The sequence below is a fragment of the Microtus oregoni genome, unplaced genomic scaffold (assembly GCF_018167655.1).
Source record: "Microtus oregoni isolate MIOR12 unplaced genomic scaffold, Mior012 000031F_ref0000149, whole genome shotgun sequence".
In the NCBI taxonomy this organism is placed as follows: domain Eukaryota; kingdom Metazoa; phylum Chordata; class Mammalia; order Rodentia; family Cricetidae; genus Microtus; species Microtus oregoni.
This window is the reverse complement of record NW_024543090.1, coordinates 7373953-7396617: the sequence shown is the minus strand read 5'-3', so window position 1 is coordinate 7396617 and position 22665 is coordinate 7373953. Positions and strand designations below refer to the sequence as shown.

The following is a 22665-nucleotide window of genomic DNA, read 5'->3' as shown; positions in this document are numbered from 1 at the left end:
GATGTGTTGCATTTGTTAACAATGCAAAGATGTGTTGCATTTGTTAACTAAGTAAAGATGTGTTGCATTTGTTAACTATGCAAAGATGTGTTGCATTTGTTAACTATGCAAAGATGTGTTGCATTTGTTAACTATGCAAAGATGTGTTACATTTGTTTATGCAAAGATGTGTTGCATTTGTTAACTATGTAAAGATGTGTTGCATTTGTTACCTATGTAAAGATGTGTTGCATTTGTTAACTATGTAAAGATGTGTTGCATTTGTTAACTATGCAAAGATGTGTTGCATTTGTTAACTATGCAAAGATGTGTTGCATTTGTTAACTATGCAAAGATGTGTTGCATTTGTTAACTATGCAAAGATGTGTTACATTTGTTTATGCAAAGATGTGTTGCATTTGTTAACTATGTAAAGATGTGTTGCATTTGTTAACTATGTAAAGATGTGTTGCATTTGTTAACTATGCAAAGATGTGTTACATTTGTTTATGCAAAGATGTGTTGCATTTGTTAACAATGCAAAGATGTGTTGCATTTGTTAACTAAGTAAAGATGTGTTGCATTTGTTAACTATGCAAAGATGTGTTGCATTTGTTAACTATGCAAAGATGTGTTGCATTTGTTAACTATGCAAAGATGTGTTACATTTGTTTATGCAAAGATGTGTTGCATTTGTTAACTATGTAAAGATGTGTTGCATTTGTTAACTATGTAAAGATGTGTTGCATTTGTTAACTATGTAAAGATGTGTTGCATTTGTTAACTATGTAAAGATGTGTTGCATTTGTTAACTATGCAAAGATGTGTTACATTTGTTTATGTAAAGATGTGTTGCATTTGTTTATGTAAAGATGTGTTGCATTTGTTTATGTAAAGATGTGTTGCATTTGTTAACTATGCAAAGATGTGTTGCATTTGTTAACAATGCAAAGATGTGTTGCATTTGTTAACTATGCAAAGATGTGTTGCATTTGTTAACTATGCAAAGATGTGTTGCATTTGTTAACTATGCAAAGATGTATTACATTTGTTTATGCAAAGATGTGTTGCATTTGTTAACAATGCAAAGATGTGTTGCATTTGTTAACTAAGTAAAGATGTGTTGCATTTGTTAACTATGCAAAGATGTGTTGCATTTGTTAACTATGCAAAGATGTGTTGCATTTGTTAACTATGCAAAGATGTGTTGCATTTGTTTATGCAAAGATGTGTTGCATTTGTTAACTATGCAAAGATGTGTTGCATTTGTTACCTATGTAAAGATGTGTTGCATTTGTTAACTATGTAAAGATGTGTTGCATTTGTTAACTATGTAAAGATGTGTTGCATTTGTTAACTATGTAAAGATGTGTTGCATTTGTTAACTATGCAAAGATGTGTTGCATTTGTTAACTATGCAAAGATGCATTACATTTGTTTATGCAAAGATGTGTTGCATTTGTTAACTATGTAAAGATGTGTTGCATTTGTTAACTATGCAAAGATGTGTTACATTTGTTTATGCAAAGATGTGTTGCATTTGTTAACTATGCAAAGATGTGTTGCATTTGTTAACTATGCAAAGATGTGTTGCATTTATTGAATTATGTAAAGATGTATTGCTGTTTCACCTTGTCTGCCTAAGACACCTGACTGATCTAATAAAAAGTTGAAAAGCCAGGAAGGAGGTATAGGTGGAACTTCTGGGAAGGGAGAGCAAGTAGGAGGAGAAATTTAGGCTTGAAGGAAGAAAGAGAAAAAAACAACCAGGAGCATGCCAGGGACCAGACAGACACAGAGGAAGCAGGAAAGTAGGACATACAGAATGAATGAAAGGTAAAACCCCCCTGAGGCAAAATGTAGATAAATAGAAACCAATTCAATTAAGTTAAAGGAGCTAGTGGGACAAGTCTAACCTAAGGCCGAACATTCATAATTAATAAGTCTCCATGTCTTTATTTGGGAGCTGGTTGGAAGCCCAAAGAAAATTCCAAGTATAACCACCTAAGCTTTCAAAATTAGAAACAAAAATAATGTGCAGTCACTTTCTAAAAGCACTTAAAGGCTGAAGATTTGCTTCCAATAAGGTCATTCAAAATCACATGCCACAGATTCTCAGATACCAAGAATATTAAAGAGACATGGCAGTCTTTCACACGGGAAACATGGTACCACACAATAAAAGCATTTTTCTTAACAATATATGTCATTGGAAGGAGCCATTCTATGCCTAGGAATAAACCCAACAAAAGTAATTCATGATGTTTGCAGGGCAGAGCAAGAAGGATGCTCACCAGGACAGTGTCCAAGGTAACGAAAGCCTGGGGACACCTTAGGTGTTCAGTGGTAGAGATGGGACTAACAAATGACAGAGCAGAGTGCCACACTGCCACAGGCACAGCATGGCAGGCTGTTTTTTAAGTTACAAATTAACATGTACAGCCCTGTGAAGCTTTTTTTTTTTAACTGTCGTTAAAGTCCTCAGAGAACGTAGATGTCTTGTTACTAAGGGTGTTCAAAACAGAAATGAAAGTAGAAACATTTCCAAGATGATGTCTGCCAACTATTAATTATTCTGGAGATGGGACTGCAGAGACACATGTATTTTCAACTTTGTGCATGTTCACATATTTGGACTTCTAAAATTAACATACATGTATCTTACTATCAAAGTATTCTTCGGGGAAGATATTCAAGGCATCCGGCTTGACGTGAAAGTTGTTTATACTTTGTTAAGGAACTGTTACAAAACAGCACTGATGTTTTTTTCTGCAGAAGGTATTTGTGTGTGTGTGTGTGTGCAAGTGTGTGTGCGTGTGTTAGAAAAAGAGCAGAAAAAGAAAACGTTCCATGAGGACTCATATTAAGATTCATGCGGTTACGTCTCTTCACAGGTGTTGTTTCCTTCCTACCACAATCTCTGCTTTCTAAACTATAAGTATGAACACACGAAAGACATAGATGAGGATAAAAGCTGAGGCTGTGAGGGCTTTTCCTGTTGTACCAACAGCAAAATCACAGGAAAGGGAACATGGTCTTTGGAATGGAGCAAAATTGATCTGTGCGTACAGCTGAGATGCTGGTTACAGACTCACAGCTAAAACCATTCTTCACACAATGCTCCTACAAACGGAACATTCTCAAAACTGTCCTGGACGCATTTGCATTCTTCCTCTTGGTCTTAGAGGAACTGAAGCTCAGAGGTATTCAGTGATAATCCAAGCCAAAGAAAAGCCCTATTCGAGGTTCATGGGATCGGGACTGTGTTGGAGGAGCTCTCTGACCATATTACACTCTATTACTATGTATGAACTTTCGGCTGTAAGATACATACTTACATAAAATACATACCCTTGTATTCACAATTTATTGTGTCAGAAGGCAAACAGGAGCAGCAGAAGCAAATGCTTCTTAAATACTTCTGCACAGTATGCCAGTCACTAGCAACAAGGAACTGGATGCTAGGAAAGGTTTTAGGAGAAGAACAGAGAGGGGAAGGAAGACAATGGCTGGAAGTACGTTTATGCGATTTTAATGTTTGGGCCAAAGTACAGGACGAAAAGTCTTATAGTTTATGTTCATTACTTCAGTGATTCAACAAACATCAGTGTACATCAGGTGTTTGAGGAGCCCCCGTTAGGGGCTCACCATTGTCCAGCAGAGTGAAACACAGGCAAATGATTCTGTTTCAGTCACAGGATGGCTTCTACAGATGTCTGGTCACTGTGTTAAGTTAGAAAGAACTATTCGACCATCATTAGGGATAAGTGAGCTCTCCTAAGAAGGTTCTATAAATTATCAAAAACAGGGTTTACAAAGCAGAGAGTTGGGAGGGGCATGCTGCATGTGCGGAGTGGGAAGGAACTCGATGTGGGGGAGTCCCTGAAAGTTGGCTATGACAAAGGGGCTAAGCAATCAAATAAGAACCCCTGAAGACCCCTGGTACAGCCGCTACCAGCATGTGTACAATAAACAAGAGGCCTTACAGACGTAAGCTGAAAACAAGAAGCCAGCCCAGAGGAGAGCAAGTGAACAGTGATGAGCGCCCATAAACAGGCATTGGTGGGGAGAAGATGCGGCCGACAGCAACGCAAAAAGACACCTCATAAAACGTACCTCCAGGGAAGGTGGTATTAGAGGCCGCTGGTGTTCAGAATTTAAGAAAAAGCAATAAAAATAATCACATTTTAACTGACAGCTACTTTGTCGTTAACAAGTTTAACCCAAAGCTGTGACTGGGGATTCATTTTTTGTCAGGGTGGCAAAAGGAACTGTTGTGTTTGGGTGGCGGGGCCCTGGCTCAGCTGCACAGTATCTGCCTGCTCCTGACATCCCAGACAGGACTATATTAGGACTATATTGTTTTATAGTGGTATATCATTAGGTCTTAATAAATAAAGCGAGCCTGGAGATCAGAGAGAAAAACTAAGTCACTAGAGGCCAGGCAGTGGTGGCAGACAACTTTAATCCCAGGATTTGGGAGACAGAGGTAGATGGATCTCTGTGAGTTCAAAGCCACCCTGGGCTACACAAGATCAATGCAGAAACAGATCCAGGTGGTGGTGGCTCACACCTGTCATCCCAGTACTGGGGAGTTTAATCCCAATACTAAAGGGTTGTCATCCCAGTACTGGGGAGGAGACAGAGGCTCAGGGCTCAGCTTGCAGTCATCAGCCTTGGTAGAGGTAGGACTGCTCTAGCGGCCTTTTGCTCATCTTCAGCTTGAACCAGTGTCTGCCTCTGGGTTTTTATTATTTGTGCTACATCATTTAACTATCATTCCTTTTTAAACTGGGGAAGAAAGATGTCTCCATGTCCCTTTCCCACAATTCTACATTCACTCTTGGCCCTAGAAAGCACTTGTCTTTCTAGCCCTGGCTGGTTCCCTAGAAGACAGCAGCTAGGAAGAGTGGGAGGCAGCTTTCTCTGTAAAGACAGCAGATCGGGGTGGTGATCAGCCAGCTGGACCTTGGAGTCTGATAGATTCAGATCCAAACCTAAGGTCACTTCCTAGTTGTATGCACTTAACTAGTTAATGATACTTTAGTTCTTACTGCCCTGATGAGTTACCCAGAAGACTACAGGGATACATGAACGGGGCTAGCCTGAGAAACTTACTCTTCATAGGGAAGATGTGTGCCACCTCCAAAGTTCTAGTCCCAATTTGGCCATTTACTGAGTGACCCTGGGCAATTCATTTGATTTCCATTGAATAAGGAAGCATCTAGATAAGGAGTTGCCTGAGGGCTCTTCCAGCCTGAACACAGTGTCACTGTGGAGAGGGAGGTTTTGCTCCAAACTGTCTTATTCTCCTGGGTCAGCCACTTTGAGTTTCTGCATCTTGAAGCCTGTACTGTAGACTCTCTCAGCTTCAGCTCTGCAGTAACTGTAAACAGCTGTCTTAGTTTCTTTTCTGTAGCCGTGCTAAAACACTCCCACAAAAGCAATGTAAGTGTGTATTCTGTCTTATGAGAAGTATACATCACTGGTGTAGGAGGTCCTTCCGTGTCTGTGTTGCTTTCATTGGTTAATAAAAGCTTTGGGCCTATAGCAGAGCTGTAGGGGAACAGAGCTAGGCGGGGAAAACTAAACAGAATGCTGGGAGGAGAAAGAGAGAGGAAGAGACACTGGAGCCGCCAGAGACAGACATGCCAAATCTTTGCCAGTAAGCCACTTCCACGTGGCGATACACAGATTAATAGAAATGGGTTAAATTAACGTAAGAGTTAGCCAATAAGAAGCTAGAGTTAATGGGCCAAGCAGTGATTTAATTAATACAATTTCTGTGTGGTTATTTCGGGGCTAAGCTAGCCAGGAGGCTGGGACAAACAAGTGGCTCTCCTCCTATACACACCATAGAGAGGAAGTTAAGGCAGCGGGAGCCTGAAGTAGTTAGTCCCATTGAACCCACAATCAGGAAGCAAAAGACAATGGATGCCCATTGCTTCTCTGTCTCCTTACTCTATTCTGGAATCCCAGCCAGGGAATGGTGCTGCCCATAATGGGTGGGTCTTCCTTCATTAGCTAAGGCAATCAAGACAGCTCACAAGGTCTTGCCTAGGTGCAAGTCTCCCAGGTTATTCTAGATTCCATCAAGGTGACACTAACCATCACACTGTCACACACCAGAATGTAATAAGCTGAATCAGAGCATACTTCATGTAGCTGGTCTTACGTCAACTTGACACACAAACTAGGGTTATCTGAAAAGAGGCAACTCTATTGAGAAAATACCTCCATAAGATCGGGATGTAGGGTTTTTTTTCTGAATTAATGATCAATGGGAAGGGCCCAGCCCACTGTGGGGGGTGCCATCCCTGGGCTGGTGGTCTTAGGATTCTATAAGAAAGCAGGTTGAAGAAGCCAATAAGCAGCACCCCTTCATGGCCTCTGCATCAGTTCCTGCCTCTAGGTCCTGTCCTGTTTGAGTTCCTGACTTCCCTCAATGAGGGACTATATGTGGAAATGAAAGTCAAATAAACCTTTCCCTCCCAGCTTGCTTCTGGTCATGTTTCATCACAGCAATAGGAACCCTAACTAGGACACCTCACAACAAGCATTAAGTAATATTTTTATTATTTCCTTTCTTAACAAAGAAGGTTCCCAAGAGCCAGGAGGTTAAACTTTTATCAAAAACAGCAAATAAAAAAGTAGGTGTCCTCGACTACTTATAATGTCAACAAGAGATCTCACTCTTCCACCCTTGGGCTGTCACTAGCTTTAGCTTTAGCTCAGTGGCTATAGCAGCTCATCTCATAAATTACTCCATATTGATAACTTTCTTGTTACCCCTGCCCTGTGGCATATGGCCACACTAATGAGGGCCTGCCATCTCTGAACCAACACAGAGCTCATTAGGGATTCTTAGGTCTTATAGCTGGTGGGTCAGGGTGACAGTCAAGAGGAGCAGGACCATCAGATGAAGGCCATCTTTCAAATACGTGCACTATTAACATCTGGTCAAACAGCTATCCGACTTCCAGGTGAAGCTGCTGATGAAGCCACAGCTCTTCCCAAGCTCATAAGCTCATGAGTGACTCAAAGTCACGCTCCTCAGTCACACAGCCTCGTGTTCATCCCATGAGCAGACCTGTGGAGATCACTTAGCTCCTCTGGAGCTTTATTTATTATTGCATTTATCTATCTATTTATAGTGTAAACATGTGTAAACACGCATGTGACAGGGTGAGTGTGTGGAAGTCAGGTGACAGCTTGTGGAGGTCAGCTCTCTCCCTCTACCATGTGGGATCTAGAAATAGGAGTGAGGTCATTACACTTGGTGGCAAGGTGGCCTCATCTGCTAAGGCATCTCACGATCTCCTTTGAATTTTCTCATCTACTAAATGACCTTGGAGAAGTTATCTGTAAAATGAGAATAACCTTGGCAAGCAGGTTTAGAGTGCCTGGCCTGTCACTGAACCAGATCAATCCGATGACAGAGAAGTAGAGCATGAGAGAAGGTGATGTTGTTTGCAAAGATCAGGATAGTAGAAAGGAAACAAAAATCAGTCTGAGGCCATTGGACTTGTATGACCCGAGCTGATGAGAGTTGAAAGTCCAATTGTAACAAATGCCTTCATCACCTTGACCTCTACCTAACAAAAAGGGCTGGAAGCGCCCTTTCCAGGGGAGAGTTTCCTGCCTGAACCAAGTGGCAGAGTAATCACACACCATCTCTCACCCTCTGAGCACCCTGAGTTGCCCTGGTAACAGTGAGCTATTCTCAGCCTTCTCTATGGGAACCCAGCTTCTCTCCCCATTTCCCATGGGCTCCGGTTGGTCTCTTGTGCTACACCCCTTCTTGAGACCTCTCCCTGGTGCCTCGCTAGATCAGGGTGGGGGTTAGAGGGAAGAGAGGCAAAAGGAACTGGCATGCAGCAGGGCTTCAGCTTTTGATTTCCTTATCATTTTATTTCCTTAGTTACGGCACATTTCCATTTATGGAGCACTTTCCCTTATAAAATCTCCAAGTGTTTATTTCTAATCTACTAAATAATTCCCCTGACCTCTTCTTGCTTTTACCCTCTAAATATCTCTTGATGGTTCACTCACCACATTCCCCATTCCATTATTAATGGCCCACAAAACCCACTACCAGCAATCATTTACTGATTAATCTGCACAGCAATCCAGAAAGACAGGTAGTATTAATCCTTAGTTCTGCTGAAGGAAACCAAGGGGGAAAAGGGTGAACTCAGACGCCCAAGGTCAGCGGCTCCACTAGATTATAACAGGACCTAATCTGTCTGTATTTCTGTGACTACCTCCCCCTGGCTGTGCCCTTCCTGGAAATAAAACAAAACAAAAACCAAAAGCACGGTCAATACCTAACTTTAGCTGAAAGGAGGTGATTGATAAGAGTGGCTAAGATGGGAGCTGGAGGGATTGCCTTGGACACTGCACACACACACACAAACACACACACACACATACAGAGAGAGAGAGAGCCTTTTAAAAAGAGTAGCTAAAAAGAGATAATACTTGAAAGAAAAGTTTACCAAGGCAAAAAAAAGTGAAACAATTTGGATTACACCCAATTCTGCCACAGTGAGACTAAAAATCCTCTGAACTTCTTTGCATCTCTGTCATCTATAAAAATGAGATAATTATGTTAAATGACTTCTAAAGTATCTGTCTGCTTTAAATACGACTGAGCATCTACTGACAGGGCAGAAAACATAAAAGCTCCCAAATCGGATGCCGAGCCCACCATAGCCTGGCGCATCCTTTATCGCTAAAGAAGCTCAGCTGCCACCCAAAAACATGCTGGCGGTCAGCAGCCAAGCAGAGCTGTGGAGTGCCGGCTCGAGACTTTAACCATAAGTAGTCCTTTCTCCTTAGAGATAAGTCAGTAGAAACAAAAAGACACACACATCAGAAAACGTACATTTTAGTTCTTGCTGCCCAAGGTGCTACTCCTATCTATTTAAATGTTTGTTTGTAAATACATGTCTTACGAAATAAAAAGGATAATCAATTTGTTACACTGTCCTTAAAAGGGATAAATACGGAAATTACACTAAAATGTTTAGTCTTGCCAACAGTGTCAAATGAAAGTAGCCAAGAATGATGGAGGTTTGTACTCCGACGACAGTTATGTCCACGCTGATATGCATGCATGAACACCAGAAAAAGCAAACTGCTCACAGTTACGCTTATTATTCATTCTTAATATATTTTAAACATTCTAAACATTATTTGTCAATTATCACACATATTTTATCATCTCTAATCAACAACTTAGAACTTTCCCATACCTTAGGTTTGACAATAAACAAACAAACAAAGTTTCTGCCTAAATCTCCTGAGTCATTTTTGTTGCTCACATAATATTCATGACATCATTCTTCTGGATTGAGTTTCTGCTCAAAACTATACATACTTCTTTAGTGTCTTCAGAAATTCTCTACCCTTCTTTGTTTTTTTTTTATTTTATTTATATTTTTTATTTCCTTTATGGCGTGGGGACTGAGCCCAGCAGCTTGCAGATGAGCAGGTGGTAGGCGGGTACTCTACCACTGGGCTGTACCCCAGCCCTAGATCTCTCTTCTCACACAGGTGTGAATACCTCCAGGGTGGCCTTGCTGTGCTAGTATCTGGCAGCTGCCCTCGCCGGACCCAGTGTTTTGCTGAATTGTGAACCTGTGGGTCCATCCCCTGTGTTCAGGAAAGTCTACTATTCTGTTTCAGGAGTGTTTTGGGGCGGAGGATGTCTGCAAAGTCCTGGCCAGGGTGCAGGCCACTGCAGAGAGCTGCTGTGGACAGGACAGTGCTCAGGAGGGACTGGGCTTCCGAGAGGGACTTTCGCAACCTCTAGACGGATTCTAGTTACAGAGAAGTATTCTCTTACTGCTAGGCCATTTGTACATCTTTGATCATAATACCTTGGAAAGACTAGAGCCAATGAATTAAAAACATGATTCTAGGCCTTGTGTGTGCCAATGAATGTCCTCATTAAAGCAAGATGAGGGAACGGAGATCGGTTTCAAAGCTTCCCATCTCTTTGCCCCAGAGCTGTCAAGGCCAGGCACTGAAAGATGCACAGTAAAATTAAATATCTAAAAATTCATCTTTAATTAACAAAATTGGATTAAAGCTAGACACCACGGCATATCATACAAGAAACGGCTGAGCTGGTTTCCAAGTGCTCTAATTCAATTAGGACGCAGTGAGTGACACTCAGACCGGGAAAGGTTAATTGGGGCCGCCAGAACGCAATCATTCCTTACCTAACCAGTCATTAAACTTCTTAACCTCTGAGGGCAGTCCCAGCTCGGTGAAATCGCCTGTGTGGAGAAGGATGTCCCCATAAGGCATCTGGATACCATCTGTTCTGGAGTGTGTGTCTGAGACGCAGACAAACCGCGTGTGGCCCGCTGGTTTTGGAGTGTCATATGGGATGGGGTCGACCCTGAAGTAGACATAACAGATCCCGTAACAGTTAAACACGTTAGAACCCTCGAGATAGTCATCACACGTACATATCGACTGTCGTCGTGCACACACCCAAACAATCCAGCCTAAGGACAGAAGGACCCCTGGGGGATGGGGAGAAGACAGCATTCCTCGTGGACAGTCCCACTAGGAGAATCCAAAATGTGTTACTTACCTGGTAGGAAAAAAATTAAAAGGAAAGCCGGGAAAAAAAGAAAAAAAAAAACCCAAGCAACTGATAGTGATTAATACTGAAGTTTCTGGATATTGAGTCCCAATTGATACCAATTGAGGAAGCAAATGTCTGCCTTTTCTCTCTCATCATGTTCCTACTGATCCCAGCACTCATTAGAAAGGGGGCAACTCACTTACTCGTTCTTAAACATGCACAGCTTAAGCAATGAATTAATTTCCAGAGAGCAGCCTGCGTGTGCTGTCAGCTGAGCTGCGGAGACAGCATGGCATGTTCCTTTCCTTTCCTGACTCACTCAGCACCCAAGTCTTCGGATTTTTGCTAAGAGGTTTGCTGCTTAAGTTGTAGAGAGGCAAAGGGATGCTCCTAACAGGCCCTTAACACAATGCATGCTAGAAGAACTTCGTGAAGTCTTTCCCACCAGGAATTACCTGTAGCCCAGGTTACACCTTAGGCTACAAGGACGCTCAGATACCCTGGGCACAGAGTCTCTTTAGTACAAACGGCATGTCCTCTAATGTATTTGAATATATCTCTGTATGCATTAATACGTGTATCGTTCCGGAGACCCAAGCACTGTGAAATTACACAAGGGACGTAAGAACCAAAGGCAAAGAGATCAACCCACAGCAAAGAAAATGAAACAGAACACTTTTGTTTAATTGAGTGTAACAAAGTGTGCTAAATAAACTTGGTAAAGAAATGCAAATCTGACTCTCAGAGCAAACAGTTTTAATTATTTAAGAGGTCTGTCCCTACGTTAAGAATGGTTTAATCGTATCAACTCTCCGCCGACAGCGCCCTTTAATTTCTCTATAGCCATGTGCACTTATTGCTGGACCACAGAGAGAAAGCAGCAGTAACAAAGGAGAAGAGAAGGTCACCAGAGAAGCAAGTAGGCACCGTGGGGACTGGCGTGTAAGACATTAAACAAGGAACCCCGTGTTTTACATCACAGCCCCACCCTTGAGAGTCGGCAAGCATCAGAGAACACGGGGAAACACGTGCAAACCTCTCATGCAGAATGCCTCTGCAGGGTTTGTTTAATGTCTTTCTCTTTCTCTGACTTTTTAAAGAAACAATCTATTTCACAAGGTAATTGAGGTAAGAAAATAAAGACATTCGTATGCAGCCTAGAGAGTCCTTAAATTTCTTCCATGTGAGCTTAATCTTTTCATCTTGGTCAAAGAAGCAAAGTGAAGAAGAAAGGAGAAGAACAAGAGGGAATCAGGAGCTGGGTCGCAGTTATCGGAGTCAAGCCAATCAGAAACCCCCAAACAGTTTAACTAGTGCAAAGTACATTGTAAAGGTGTATTCTTCCTGCAGAATATGCTGCTACCAAGGAGAAAGTTTACTAGTCCACTGATCTTGCTTGCTAGCCTTCTTATATTCCAGGACACTTTATCTTTTAACATAGGAAAGAATACAGTCTTCTTTCCGTCACTCAACTCTCCCCCTCAGGCTCAGTGGTTCCTGTCTTAGCAACATCTCCTGTCTGTGGAAGTAGCTCTCCCAGAGGATGGGTGACTCTTCCACTGTAGCTGACTGTGTTTCCCACTGGAAGGGACAGGTATGGGTCCTAGACAGAAAATTCAGCGGCTCACTCTAACAAAACTGCTGCATCCAGACCCAATCGACTGCCATTTGAAGGAGACTTTATTATTGGGTCATTAGAACTAAGTTAAATGTTGGGAGTGTGCACGGGTCTGTGTGCACATATCTTTCTCTGTGCTTATTTAACCAATATATCAGACACGGCCCTCCTCTGTAATTCTTCTAAGATAACAGGCAAGGGTACTGCATCAAAATACTCGGAAGTCCACTTCAGTATGTCAGGGATTCATCAACAACATCATTTTGAACTAGGTGGACAGAAGGTAGCACATGCCATTGTGAACAGATCCCTTTAGTCTGTGCAAGAATGAACACACCCAATAACTGTACAGATCGTTTCTGCCATCTTGACTACATGTTGGACAGTGAACTCTGTGAAACCATGGGAAATGCCACTCACTTTTCAAGTCACTTCACCCTTCTTCTGCACCCTCCCACATCCTGCAGAGAAACATGAGCATGCCCAGAATTAATGCATGGAATCCAAGGTAATAAAAATGGGGGTGGGGACAAGCAAAAGAGAGAAAATTCCTCACCTCCACTTTGATCCAGAATGAGATGAAGAGGCCAAATCAGACAGAAAGAGGCGCAGAGACACCTCACCCACGGACATTATGGGCATGACATTATCTGAGAGAAATGTCACACATTTGGGGGATACAGAGAGGAATGATTGAAAAAAGGGGTTAGGGTCGTGGGGAAGATAAAAACAAATACAAAATGGATACACACACTCTGACCTGGAGACCCTCGAGTCCTTTCCTACAACATCAAGTTCAAAGTAGGAGATGTCTGCAGAAGACAGGACAGGGCACCATGCCACAGCTATACCCTACTACACCTTGATGAATATCACCTGGGAGTCAGGGGCAGGAAGGTATCTCCACCCGCGGACTCCAAAACCAACAATAAGATGCCTGGTACAGTAAATTTCAGAGGTGATAACTAAGGTTGAGACAACCCTGGGGGAAACTGGTACTTCCCAACTGGGCATCTGATAAATGCTTTGAGAAGGCAAGTCAAGACAGACAGACACACTCTTGCTACAAAGAATGTCCATGGCAACCTCTGCAGGAGGCAGACCCACTTGTGGGAAGACACACACTCCCTCCATTTTCCTTTGTACTCAACAGCTTTGCCACTGACTGCTTGTGCTACTGACTTCTCAGATGACCCGACATTTTCCCTTGAGCATTGCGTCAAGTATCCAAGAAAGTGAGTATTTTACCAAACGCCCTGGAAGCCCCAGGGCCAGATTCAGATATCAGAGTGAGATTTGCACATATTTCTGAGTACTCCCAGGGGGAAACAAGATGACATGGAAAGACGAAAACAAAACAGAACAATGACAAACAAGACAAACCCCCAAGTATCATAAAACCCCAAGACAGGGCAAGATCTTATGGAAGTGTCTGGTTCGATACTTTATACAATGCTTAAATACTCTCATTCATTCCCTGCCTAGCTAACATAAATTTCCATCCCAAAGGAAAGGGAGCTCTCAAGCCCCCTCTCTTCTCCCAGTGTTGCTGAAGTTCTATTCTTTGGGTAGTTTTGGTTCCATTCAGACAAACTACTGTAGTTCTACCTATAGATTTGCGCTGCTCTTAACTTTGGTCATAGAAGCCTCTTTTGTGGTGGACGGTGGTTAATGCAGAAACTTGTAACTAGTCAATGTGCTGAGCATCGATAACTCAGTGTTTGACTATGGATAGGCCGTTTCTTCGAGTTCTCACTATTCATGGCTCAGGAACTTCAAGGTAGAGGGAGCTTAAAGAATTTCAGAACAGGCAGTTTGTCCAGAGAGCTGTGAAATGCTGACTTCCAGACATGATCTGGCTGCTACACACACCACCTCACAGCAGCTATGGCTAACCGCTCAAGACCTGTCTAAGAGCAAACCAGTGAAGATTCTAGTATGGATGGTAGAGGTCTTTCCCTACTGGAGCAGCTCCTGGCAACCTATGGCAGATGAAGAAGAAAGAGTTACCCTCCTTTGGCAATGTGGCCACTGTTAGGTTGTTCATGCTTCAGCGAAAAACTGGACACCAACATGTATGTGGGAAGCAATAATGGGACTCAGAAGATTATTAATAACAAAAAATAAAAATAAAAAGGATAGTAAGCTGAGGTGGGGAGGCCCGAGGGAAGTAGTGTTGCATAGATATGTACAATACACAAGGTACAAATGTATGGAATGTTCAAAGAATAAAAAAAAATTTACTCCCCTCATAAAAGATTTTAGCTCCAGATTCTGCATCTCTAGGGAAAGGCACATGGCTCAGGGATGCTACTGAATTGCAATCCTAATGGAGTCATTTGTTATGGGCGAGTTTCTGAATTCCTTTGAGCTTTGTTTCTCCCCATCTATAAAATGAGAATACCAATGCCTAATTTGCTATGCTGCTGTGAAAATATGAACTATCAAGTCCGAGGCAGAATCACAAAGGAAGTAAGTGTGGCTTTGGAGCCAGACGACAGGGCTCTAAATCCCACTCCACAGGTACGAGAGTGTGTGTCAGCACACGGTCAATGAATAACCTGAATAGGAGAAAGTTTCCTGTTCCTCCCAACTGCAGGGGTTTCAGTTCTCCTGTTGCTGTGGGCTTGTGTTAAGGCCAGACATCATGGCAGAGAGTATGTGGTGACTAACAGAGACAGAGAGAAGGGTACAGGGTCTCACTGTTTCAAGGATATGCCTCCCATGGCCTCCCTTCCTTCCAACGGGGAACATCTCCTACAGATGCACCACAGGCGAGCAAACTAACTTTGAACAGAGCAAATGGCCTTTGAGACATTTCAGATCCAAACCATACATGGTGAAAAATCACAATTAGAGACTTAACCCTTTGTTTGGTTCCTTCATCTAGAAAAAAAAAAGGGGGGGAATATAATGGTGCCCATTACCACATATATGTTCAAATGTATACAATATGCACATACATATGAAAATAAAAGGATCTCTCTCACACATAACATATAACATAATAATGGACACAGAATCCACTCTGAAAAGTTTTTTCCTCATGGCACTGCTTCTTGGTCCTCAGTCTGCATTCTGAAATAATTGGAGAGTAAGAAGCCAGTGGCTTTTCCACACAACAGTTCTCTAAATATTTGAAAACATACTCTGTGGTACCCTGTAATCCTTACTCTGGTTGAGTGGCCAGTTTATCCAGTTTTCCTGCATGTGACAGGGAACCTAGTGACTTCAGAACTCTGGAGAACCTGTCCTAGTGCAAACACATTGGTTGGAACCCCTCCATTTGTAGTGTCGAATTCATGGTGTGTGTGAGTTCACAGAACAGGGAGCCATTCCTGGAAAAACAAGCGCTACTCCAGACCATGGAGAGGGGCAAGTGAACATCTCAAACTCATCTCCACTTAATTCCCCATTTTATTGCTTTGTTTTTTGTTTGTTTGTTTGCTTTGTTTTGATTTTTTTGAGACAGGGTTTCTCTGTGTAATTTTGGAACCTGCCCTGGAATGCACTCTGTAGAACAGGCTGGCCTCGAACTCACAGGGATTGGCCTGCCTCTGCCTCCCGAGTGCTGGGATTAAATGGCGTGCATCACCAATGCCCAGCCTTGTCTTGTTTTCTATGTATGAGTGCTTTGCCTTTGCGTATGTTTGTACACCACATATCTGTCTGGTGCCCTCTGAGAGCAGAAGAAGAAGTCAAATTCCCATGGGGGTGCTGGAAACAGAACCTAGGTCCTCTGTAAGAGTAGCAAATGCCCTTTCCTAACCATTGCACATCTCTCCAGCCCCAGCCTATACCCATTTTGTGCCAAGTCTCAAGTGTTATTTCTAAAGCTTAACCAAATGCTGTACATTCAAGCAAATGAAGTATTCCATTATTTTATACTGGCACATTGGTGTTTTCTACCACCACCCTCCATACCATAATAGCACTGCTTTCATTATAGTCTTTTGACCGTATCTGTTTTTTCTCCTAGTTACTAATTCATACAGAATTGCAAGCCTCATTGATAAATCTTTAGGAAAAGCCCTTATCACACGGTATGGATTTATTCTTTAGACCATGAGCCCTTGTGTATACAATTAGCCTCTCATCAGTGTGAGAGCAGAGTGTCACCCTTATCAAGCACTTTAATGGGATCTCGATGTATTTATCATCTCCTCTTACACTCCAAGCCCATCATGTCACGCTTATGTAATGTGCTGACTTTATCTTCAAAAGCCTTCCGTGACATTGAAGTGTTCGTTTTTAACATAAAATATTTCAGATCCCATGAAAGCTAAAATTATATGTGTGCTGTTATGCCATCAGAACTAGACATTCTGCTAGATAAAGACAGACGCAAAACATGCAAATATAACAATAAAAACACATAAGGGTTGGGGCTGGAAGGAGGGCTTAGCACTCAAGAGCACCGGTTGCTCTTGTAGAGGACTGGAGTTCAATTCCCAGCACCCACACGGCAGCTCACAGTCACCTAGCTCTAGTTCAAGGGGCTCCAGATGCCCCCTTCTGGCCTCCTTGGACATCAGACATGCACACGGTACCAAGATAGGCATACAAACAATACACTCAGACACATAAAAATAATTTTAAAGCAAGCAAGAAAACAAAAAAAAAATAAGGACTAGGCTAAGGATTATTTTAGAGTGGAAAAGACTCAGCTTGACCAAACCTGTGTCTTCTACCAGCATCCGCTTTACTTGCCTTCTTCCCTTTTCCTGTTCACATTTTTAAGGGTCTTGCAGTCTCACACGAATTTACTTTTAATTTGTACCTGAAGAGTAGTATCTATGTTGTCATGTTTGTCATATTTTTCAATTACACATTAAAATAATTTTCATCTGAGCTTTGGCCACTCTAACACATCTCGCCCAACAGCAATAATAACGCATCTCGCACCCTGCGAAACACTGTTTGGTGTAAAATGACTCGCGCTTCCCTGAGGAGTCAGAACCAGAGCTAGTATCCAGGTTCTGGGGCTCTCAACTCACTTCTCTTTGCATCCACTTAGCTTTGGAAATCACCTGAACCTGAAGAAGGCGCTTGCTGCTAGGCCTGACAGTTAGAACTCAGTCCATGTGACCTGCATCGCAGAGGGAGACAACTGACTCCTGGAAGCTGTCCTCTGCCTCCCCATCTACACACATGCGCCACACTACACACACACGCGCACACGCACACACACACACGCACACACACACACGCACACACACACACACACGCAAGCACACATGCATGTTGTGCATGCACACACACAAATAACTAAATAAAATGCAATAAAAAATTAATGATAAAATGCCAGTAATTCAACCCCCTAAACTCTGTCAACCAATAAAATTTAAAGAGACCCCTGATTCTAATAAAATTTACCACCATATTAGGTCTCTCAAAACCTTAACAGGCACATTAGAGTGCACCGAGGGAAAGAACAACATAAAAGTTTGGTTTTTAAAAATATTACTGGACATGAGAGCTTTTTTTGTAATGATCTTAAGTCATAAGCACAAACTGTGATTTCAAATGTGCGTCTCTGGAGAAGGGCTAATTGCATTGACAAGCCAAGAGGCCCTGACTAGGGACGTGTGCTGTTACTGCATCTGTCCTGTGAGAATGTGGCTAGTCTTCCTCCTTTCCTCGTGTACAGAGAGAGGGCCAGCTCCAACAGCTACAGGGGTCCAGAAAAACAATTCATCATTTCCTACCTCCCCACGCCACCCCTGTTTCTCTCTCTCTGTCTTTCTCTAACAGCGCCTAATTTGACCCAGGTCAACTTTGAATGTGTTGCTACATAGGCAAGGCTAGTGCTGAATTTTGTAACTCCCTCCTCTTCCTCCCTAGTGCTAGGACTGTGGGCAAGCGTCATCATGCCTGGATGCTAATGTTTCAGCTTCCCAATCTGCTCCCCCGGCAAAGTTAACTGCAGCCCAGATCCACCCAGAACTAACCAGCAGGGCTCTGAAGAAGATCTGCGAAGTGGCAACTCCAGCCTCCAGGCAGAGCCTCCAGGAGTACCTGCTGCAAAGGGGAACAAAGGGGCTGGAATTCCAGAGACAAAACCAAAGAAAAAGATGTCCAGTCTAGCTAACACGTTTCCAAAGCGAGCTGCTCTCTTCTCCCTGAAACTATGTGCTGACGAAGCATGCCTGGTTTGGGCCACCACACCCCAGAACCGCCACCGAACTGAAGGGGTGTGCCGAGCGGAACCGGGAGTATAAATCTGTTCCCATTTGCTCTGAGGGCACCGCTTCCCTGTAACCGCTGAGGTGCTGTATCAACACCGTTCTATCACCAACTAATTACAGCGAACAAAGCCCACTGCACAAGAGCGTGCCACCTCTATTATTTTTCCTGAGTACAAAAGTGCCGTGCCATCGACGTTCAGTGAATATTAAGTGGTAACAATTGAAATCGTGGGGCGCTTCATGAAATGTGAATTCACCGTCCTCCAAGTGTGGTGACATGCCATGTGTTTGTATCCTATTGTATCCTGTCAGGCTGGCTACCCTATCGGCCACGGCAGTCTCAGATGGCACAACACAGCGTAGAAGTCACCCACTGAGAAGACCTTGCTCAGGGTCAAATGTCTGAGTTTACTCTAATGCAACAGCCATGTTACCTAAAATTCTGGATAAGGGCCCTACACTTGTGAAAAGGTGGTGGTGCCTAACACTTTCCTCAGCGTCCACATTCTCCCACGTAGTTGGCTGGTCAGATAAGTCGTTCAACAACCATTTCTTCACCTCTTATTCATCTGTGCACCAGATACCACGCAGGCACTAGGAGGGCACAGACTGTTCTGGACTCTACACCAATCAGTTCACTACTTAAGAAAATGCAATTGGCAGGCGTCGTGGTCATTTGGTTATTTCACAAGGACTCATTGAGCATCTCCTGTAGCCCATGGATTACATGCGGTGTGGTGGAAGCAGCTGTCAGCAGCACCGCGATGCACCGCGTGGCTTGGATATGTAGGATCTGGGAAACCACAGGCAAGGGTGGTAATGGAGGATTTTGTAGGGTGTGGGACAAAGGAGAACATAGGTGGCACGGCCTGTGTGTGGGTATCCCAGGGCATCCCAGAGGGCTCGGAACATAGGGCATGGTGGGGGAGGGCATGTTCCCTTTGGTTAAAGGAGTCAGAAAGACGAGACTCAAGAATGGTCCAAAGCTGGAATTTGATGTCGGATAAAAACAAACATAGAACTTTAAAACTCAGGAAGGAATAACGATGTGCAGGGAGTAAGAGCGTGGAGCTACCTAGGCTGTTAGGGACTTGTGCATAAGCTGGCCTGTCTGGAATAGTGTCCCCGTGACAGTGAGAAGCAGAAGTTGTGAAGCCCAAGGAAAATGCGAGGGAGGCTGAGCCACAGAGCCCAACTATGAAGCCTGAGCCTCACAGCTTCAAAGGGCTCTTAATTTTAGAGAAGCTGACCTGGCTCCACACAGGGGAAGAAGAGGAGAGCAAAAGAGGAAAGGTCACCTCAGAACTGCCTGCAAAATCCCTGTGCATCCCATGGTGGAGACAAGTTGAGTCAGAAGGGAAAGCAGAGCTCAGAGCAAGAAGGAAAGGGTATAGGGCATGATGACGTCATCCATGGACTATCACACTCCATCACACTTATACTTACATAGACATACTATCGATAGGCACTAGGGGCGTGATGACGTCACACACGGACTATCACACTCCATCACACTCATACTTACACAGACATCAAAAAGTCTGCATACTATAAGCAGTCAACTATACAGCCTCCCGCAGCTCTGTCTCACACCCTTTTTACCATACCCTAATACAGAAAGAACATTGATACAGGCTGGGTGGTGATGGCATGCGCTTTTAATCCCAGCACTCAGAAAGCAGAGGCAGGAGGATCTGTGTGAGTTCAGGGCCAGCCTGGTTTACAAGAGCTAGTTCCAAAGAAACCCTGTCTCGAAAACAAACAAACAAACAAACAAACAAAAAACCACGATACACTATCACCTTGGCAATGTTAATGAATGAGAGCAGTATTTTTAGAAGCTGGGCACTATACAATGCACTTAAAAAAAAAAAAAGGAAGAGCAGGGCCACTTGAAAAAGGCTTTTATGGTCACTGTTGGTTTCTTCTTCCAACTTTTGATTAGTTGATAGAGTCACAAAACTCATCATGCTTAAGGCAGAAACAAGGCAAAAACAGAATTTTTACCCAAATATGAGAAATCACATAGCATATTTCAAGAAGAGTGAGCCATTCTAAGACGCTTAATACGGTTCTAACATTTAACTACTTTATAATCAGTTGTAATGATTTACACTTAAAAGTCTGTGGAGGCTGCCCTGAGTGATGAAGACTCTTATCTTTATTTTTACCCCTAGCTGAAATGGCCAACTAACTGTTGAGTGGCAAAAACTGCATCCACCCACACAATCCACGGAGACCACCTTCTCCCTGCTCTGGGGGGAGGGGGGGGCTGCCAAGGTAGAGTTCCGCACAGCACATCCTTCCAAGGGTGCTACAAGCCAGTCACTAAAGGTGGGGGGTGCGGCCAGTCAGCTAGCTGTTGGGTTGTAGGTCTGACTGACACCCCAGTCCTCTATTTACTTCTGACAATACCACAGGCTAGACCACCTATCATTACATATATTACATATATACATATATTACAACCTCTTGAGCACTGCCCAAGCTCTGCCTGGGCTTTCCTGTTGCCGGACTGAGGAGGCCTACCAGTAAGAATGCTGGGCAGTCGGTCCTCTCCATCCTGTTCAGTTAGTCTCTCTATTTAGTCTAGCGGTTACAAACCTTAGCCCATCTGGGAAATCCAGGCCCGTGCCTGTTTTTGTAACATTTTACTGGCAAACAAGCACATTCATGTATTTAACTATTGTCTATGACTGCTTTCAATACACTGGGGCAGAGTTTTATAGTTGGAACTAATGCCACATGGCCTGTAAAGCCTAAAATATTTACTATCTGAACCTTTAAAGAACAGGTCATACGCACATGCACGTATGCACTCACAGAAAAGCAAACACTCCAAAAGCTGCGAGACCTGGTCCCTTCTATCCTGCCTTCCTATGGGAAAGGGGGCAGGGATGATGAGAACTTAGGCCAGGGTGCTCTTTGGGAAGGAGGCATGGGTCCTTGGGAAGAACAGGAGGCGGAGTTTGCTGTGGTAAAGGTTGTCCACAGATCTTCTCTTTTATAGCAGCATTCAAATTCTGTTGGTTAATGATACTTCTAAGAAGGGCAGGGATGACAGGGAGGAACTGTCTTTAGGTTGATAGGCAAAACTCAGAGAAAACCTCTTAAGGATTTGCTATTTTCCACGTGACTCAGCAAAAAATAACTAGGACACCATATTTATGGTGGCACTGTCATAGCAACAACAGCAAGGTTCATCATGTCAGGACTCAGTCACCCAACAGACATTTAATTTTATTATTTTAGGATTTATTTTATTTTTAATTATGTGTGTGTGTTCTGTGTATGTCTATGTGAGCGCAAATATCCGAGGCGGCCAGAGAGGTTGTAAATACCCTGGGTATGGAGTTATAGATGGATGTGGGTTGCCATTCGGATGCTAGGAACTGATTGATCCCAGCTTCTCTGGACTAAAGTGACTAAACCTGCCTAATCCTCAGTTCTTCCATCTGTAAAATGGGGTTGATCATAAGGCTTGCCTCTAAGGCTAAACAAAGGCACAGCCATGGAGCTGGCACAGCTCCTGTGGGTTCCCCTCACACTGCATGCATTGGAAATTAACTCAGCAGAGTTCAGAGGTGGCACTCTTGCCTGCTGATGGATTAACAGGACTGTCATCTTCACAGTGACTTCACCAGCAAAGGAGTTTATTCCAAAAGCAAGTTCCGCCACCGCTTGCTCACTCTCTCCATCTCTCACCGTCTTGCTTTCTGTCTTGGGACCACACAAGGTAAAAGGCCCACATCTTGATCCCGGATTTGCCAATGAACAAAACTGAGAATGGGAAATTTCTGTCACAGCCGTTCGTTTTATCCATCAATGCTGAGGTCCAATGAGACATGGGAATGAAGGGGGGTATCTGGAAATGGGTCTACACTAAACAGGGCTTCTTTTCTTGGACCCGCACTATGAGAATTTAGCATTTTATCAATGAAGAACAGAGTAAAGCTTCTTTGACATAAAAGGAAAGTATTTAAGTTTGGAAGAGGAAAATGGGAAGTTAAGGGAGATGGAGTCTTGAGTTCAAGTTTAGAAAGAAGAATGTTCCAGTGGGCACATTTGCATGGTGACATCTCCAGGTGTGAAAGCTTGTGCCTCTCCTTCACTGCAGCATCAAGATTACCAGATCCCAGAAGAAATGGACTGCCCAAATACCAATCTTTACAATGTCCAAGCATTAAACTTCACTGCAGTTAGACCTAATTAATTCAGTATCTGTCTGAAGTAGGTTTTTTAAAATTTATTTCAGACTTTATAAGCAACAGAAAGCA

General features: G+C 43.2%; 1 protein-coding gene across 4 annotated transcripts in view; it reads right to left on the bottom strand.

Moving 5' to 3' along the window:
• The window catches only part of Mpped2 (metallophosphoesterase domain containing 2), a 182803-nt gene that overhangs the window by 120482 nt on the left and 39656 nt on the right, over window positions 1-22665 (bottom strand). For 2 of the 4 annotated variants that reach the window (XM_041679297.1, XM_041679298.1), the window contains exon 3: window positions 10209-10390. The exons of 1 other annotated variant lie outside the window; for it this stretch is intronic. In XM_041679297.1, the coding sequence (XP_041535231.1) occupies window positions 10209-10390 (182 nt within the window). Of the gene's footprint in view, window positions 1-10208; window positions 10391-10588; window positions 10688-22665 lie in introns of those variants that run through there. One more of the 4 variants, XM_041679299.1, reaches the window with a different exon arrangement.